Source organism: Nelumbo lutea, chromosome 4 (genome assembly GCF_056320005.1).
Source record: "Nelumbo lutea isolate HS-2025 chromosome 4, American lotus-T2T, whole genome shotgun sequence".
Lineage (NCBI taxonomy): Eukaryota > Viridiplantae > Streptophyta > Magnoliopsida > Proteales > Nelumbonaceae > Nelumbo > Nelumbo lutea.
Window position 1 is genome coordinate 88,433,662 of NC_142687.1, and position 5,251 is coordinate 88,438,912.

General features: G+C 35.4%; 1 protein-coding gene across 1 annotated transcript; it reads right to left on the reverse strand.

Annotated features, from left to right (window-relative positions):
* Nucleotides 1–910: 910 nt before the first annotated feature.
* LOC148861631 (bidirectional sugar transporter SWEET14-like) lies at nucleotides 911–2,832 on the reverse strand. The gene is made up of 6 exons (XM_088986592.1): nucleotides 2,717–2,832; nucleotides 2,478–2,514; nucleotides 2,157–2,367; nucleotides 1,749–1,910; nucleotides 1,526–1,645; nucleotides 911–1,413 (listed from the first exon to the last, which is right to left on the reverse strand). Exons 1-6 carry the CDS (start codon nucleotides 2,763–2,765, stop codon nucleotides 1,162–1,164), a joined length of 831 nt encoding a protein of 276 aa, XP_088842718.1. The 5' UTR covers nucleotides 2,766–2,832; the 3' UTR covers nucleotides 911–1,161.
* Nucleotides 2,833–5,251: the final 2,419 nt, after the last annotated feature.

Genomic DNA, 5,251 nt, shown 5'->3' on the forward strand with positions numbered 1-5,251 from the left:
CATGCATTGGGAACATTTTGGGTACCTGTAAATTATTTTTCACGGGAGATGTTCCCAATGCACGGTGAATGTGCATATAAGGCGCCCAAGTGTGAGGAGATGATCCCGTTCCCCAACAATATATTGTGATCAACAGGATCAGGACTCCATGAATAGACCCTAAAACCGGACTTCATAGGATTGATTCCGATTCCGGTTCAAAAAATCTTGAACCAACCCCATAGGTGAGTTACTCTCCATCGAATCAATCGAAGCTTCTCAAGAAAAAAAATATCAATCGAACCGGTCCATTCTCACCGGTCCATTCTCACATGTCACACACATCCTACCATGCATTGGGAACATTTTGAGTACCTGTAAATTATTTTTCACGGGAGATGTTCCCAATGCACGGTGAATGTGCATATAAGGCGCCCAAGTGTGAGGAGATGATCCCGTTCCCCAACAATATATTGTGATCAGCAGGATCAGGACTCCATGAATAGACCCTAAAACCGGACTTCATAGGATTGATTCCGATTCCGGTTCAAAAAATCTTGAACCAACCCCATAGGTGAGTTACTCTCCATCGAATCAATCGAAGCTTCTCAAGAAAAAAAATATCAATCGAACCGGTCCATTCTCACCTGTATTAATTGCACAGACAGCCCAGAACCGGCAGGAAAATTAAAAGACAGAAGACTAGAAAGCACTTTCTCTAACGCAACTCCGAATAAGCAAAAACTCTGAGAATCTCTGACCCCTTCATGCACAATGATACGGCATCGATTTTCGATAATATGGTTAGTGGTACGGTAATTTATCAGAAAAAGAGCTTTTAAGCCGTTATTCCACTCTGCTTTTTTCTCGTTTTGTTTTTATTTGAGAACTGAACACAGCAGAAAGCAGAAACAGAAGGCATCATCGCCCATGAGACGTCAAAAATATCTTTCGTTATGCATTGATGATGGAGCGACGACCTAGTACAGTCGTAGTACTAACAGAAAACCCCAGAAAAAAAAAAAAAAGTAGAAGGAAATTAAGGAAAGGTTCTAGCTGTCGCTTCTATCTATCAGACTATCATCTACCCAATTCCAGCTTTAGAGCTGGCTTATGTAGAAAGCTCTTGCTTTGCTCATCATCCATGGAGGTGGGTCTGTCCTTTTCTTTATAAGCTCTTTCTTACACTTTTGATTCAGTCGGTTCGATGGGCGTTTTGGGAATCTGGTGGTTGGTCTCGTTGTGTTGTGGTTCAGCAGCTGGTAGATTGATTGTTGATTGTGTCTTTGGTGCTTCTGTGGTGGACGGCTTTATGATGCTGGGATCCAACTCAGGCAGCTTCAGTTCCACTATCAAGTGCTTCTTTGAGTCTCTGTAGATGATGTAGAGGATCATTTGAGCGACTCCCAGTGAAAATCCCAGTACATTTGGTATCTGCAGCTCAATACAGTCGGCACAATTATATTAGCAGGTGATGAACAAATTTTATATTGAATCATGAATCAAACTGCTTTTATTTGGTAAGCTCTCAACTAGCTAGACTTACTGCAATGTACAAATCTTTCATCAAGATGCCATAGAAGAACCAAAAGACTGCACACAGAGTGAGGAAGAAGGACAATGAGATTGGCATGAACTCTACACTCTTTGTTCTGATCACACGCCTCTGCAACAAATTAACACCATGAATAACCAATGCAAAATTAAAGCCGCAGTGTTAATTCAGAAGCCAAATTAACCAAATAGCTATCAAATTAATGAAACATTACCATGATGCTGAGAGGAGCGGCAAATACAATGACGGAGAAGCCAGCACAGACCCATCCAACAACTGTAACTCGTCTGAAACCCTTGAAGAACAGGAAGCTCAAGAGTAAGATCAGTCCATATGCTCCCATGTTCAACAGCAGAAGCAGCTTCACTGTAAAGATCTGGCAAAGCAGCAAAACATCTCATCTTTCGAGAACAATTCAAAGACAGAAACTGAAACCCATCAAAGTAGGATAAACAGTCTTTAATTTGATGATGCTAAAGAAATCTTGATTTGTTTGAACACCCCATCAACTCAAACTGTCTTAATTTGTTGTTGTTCTTCTTCTTCTTTTGCAGCTTTTCCTATATTTATATATCCATGTTTACGTATCAACTGAATAGAGATGAAGGGCTGAGTAACCTACCTTCGTCCCCTTCGGAGCGTATACTAGGTATAGAGTTATGTATATGGTTTCTATGGTGCAGCCTATGCCATTAATGGTGATGAGCATCGTCACATTGGTCTTTAGTAAGGCATAGTATATCCATAACATGGCACTAAACAGTGCTACCACATAAGGTATTGACTGAAACCCCTCTGTTGATTTCTTCTTATAAATCCTGTAAAAGGTTGGCCTAAAATACAACGGAAGAACCAGATAAAAAAACAGCGTATTAATGAATTAATACTACAATAATTTGCATTTTAAAGAATTCAGGATTTATTTGTATCTGATAGAGCTTACACTGGGGCCAGGTACACAGCACATGACACAACATTACCTAGGAAGAACACAAAAGCAGAAAATGAAAATAGTCTTAGAGAGGTATAGCTAGAGTTTAGAGCTAAAGAAATGAATGAACTCTTAAGAGATATAGCAGAAAATGAAAATTGAGTATATCCCTCAACTTTCTGTTTCTCTTATTTGCCATAAAACCAAACACAGCCTAAAAGAAAACTTAATTCTAAGAGTTTGACATATACCTAGAATGCCAAAGGCAAAAACCAAGGTATGACTGTTAGTAATTGCCATTCTTCAGAGGGGGGTTGAAGCTCTTTGCCTGGTGAAGAGCTTAAGGCAACTGAGTCTGAAAGAGCTTATGACAACTCTAAAATCTGACTCCCCTTTTATAAGCACAAAAAAGGCACATTGTGGGCTTACACATGGCAGTTGCAATAGAGGATCACTATGTAGATGGCTTGCTTTGATGGTGGAGCTTAGAGCTACTAGACAAAATCCTCATGCATGGCGTCTTATATGCCCATTTTGTATAAGAATAAAGTCAGATACCTGGCCTCTACTGCTCAGACCATGTTGGGTTGGGGTCATATTATATGTATATATTCTATTCTAACCTGAAAATTCATCATTGCTCTTTGAGCCCATTAAATGGGAGCCTGGCCTCAGCTTTTAGGCAATCTAGCTAAATCTGTCTGTTTCAGATATTTCTCCTCTTACACAGAAATGCTTAACAACTGGATGTGCATTATAGTCAATTAATTTAACGGACATAGGAACTAACAATTTAATTATTATATATATATATATATATATATATATATATATATATATATATATATATATATAGGTATGCCTGTAATTACCAAAGCAAGATAAAAAGAAAAAAGAAACAACCAATTTAATTTATATATATTATGCGTGTAATTTTCAAAAAAAAAAAAACTATTCTGTGTTTTACATGTATTCCATTATATGTATGCATTATGATCATCATCATCTAAGCCTTGTCTAATTAAATGGGGTTGGTTACATGAAACCCATTTTGCTTTTCTAGTCTCTTTATTCTCTTTAGTGTTATATCTATTGTTATGCATGCATTTAAAAAAAAAAGTAATTATATATTGCCACATTATACTTTGGGGCAGTGACACTTAGTCCCTCAATTTTCATTTGTGACATAGATTCATTCAAAGTTTTTTTTTACTTGCTTACTTTTGCTTTTATTTTCTGTAGTTCTTGTGTTTTTTTTTTTTTGCATTTATTTTTGTAATTTTTAGTGTTTACTATATTTTCCTTTATTTCTTTCTTATATTTTCATATATTTTATGTTTTTTATATTTTATTTTATTTCCTTATTTTCTTCACTTTTTATTGTATTTTCGTTTAATTTTTTCTTTTCCTTTATTTTCTATTTTTTGTTGCATTTAATCAATTTTTTTATAGAATGGTCTCATAAAATGATAATAAGGAAGTTTGGGACTTTAACTTAGAAGTAGAGGTAAGAATTCTTCGGTTAAAACTGATAAACCCAACCACAAATTTTGATTTTGGTTTTTTCAGTTCAGTTATTTTGGCTTTGATCAGATTTGAAAATTCAATTAATAAAAAAAAACTGAATATATATATATATATATATATATTATGTGTGTGTGTGTGTGTGTGTGTGTTATAATGAAATTTGATTTTAATTGAAATGACCCAATAAGAAATTTGGTTTGTAATTTACTCATAAAAAGGGACCTGCTCATGTGTTCTATTAAATGCTAGAATTTATTCTCACACTACCACCATCATTATCAGCTAAGCCTTGTCCCAACTACATGGGGTAGGCTATATGAATCCTGTTTCACCATTCCATTCTATTCGGTGCCATATCCATTGTTATGTGTCTATTCATTACTACATAAAGAAGATACTTGCCTTGGGTTTTGTGCAGATCATAAATTAAATCCAAATACCATATATCATGTACTGTTAATGTTTTTTTTTTTTTTGCACACGTGCATAACGCATGCTCCTACACTAGTTTATGAAAAAAAAAACTCATATATTTCATTATATGTGTATATTTATCCAAAAAAAGACCTACTCATGTTTCCCATTAAATGCTTGAATTTATCGTCATTAACATCATCATCATCATCATCATTTAAGCCTTGTCCCAACTACATGGGGTCGGCTATATGATCCCATTTTGCCATATCCATTGTTATGTGTGTATTTACCAAAAACAAAAAGAAAAGAAAGATCTACTTATGTATATTCCATCAGATGAGTGTATTTACAAAAAAAGAAAAAAAAAGACCTAGTTATGTGTTCCATTAAATGCCTGATTTTAAAATCACCATCTAAGCCTTGCCCCATCTATATACCAAATATATAAGGTTGTCAATCCTATTTTGGCCATTCTATTCTCTTCAGTGCCATATCCATTGTTATGTGTGTATTTACGAAAACCTGTATTTGCCATTCCATTCTATTCAGTACCATATCAAATCCTGTTTTTGCCATTCCATTCATTCAGTACCATATCCATTGTTATGCGTGTAGTGTGTACATATTGAAAACCAAAAAGAAAAAGGACTCATGTGTTCCATTTTTTGGGTTTTATATGTGTTTATATATGTGGTCCAATAGATGCGGTCAGATGTTAGCCGAGGTTTCTTTTGTCTAATATTTGGACTCTTTCTAGAACCAAATGAAATGCTTGTTTTGATATTGATCTGAAGGTGCCAAACTCTAGCCGGTTATAGAGGAGACTATACCCCGTGTTGTGG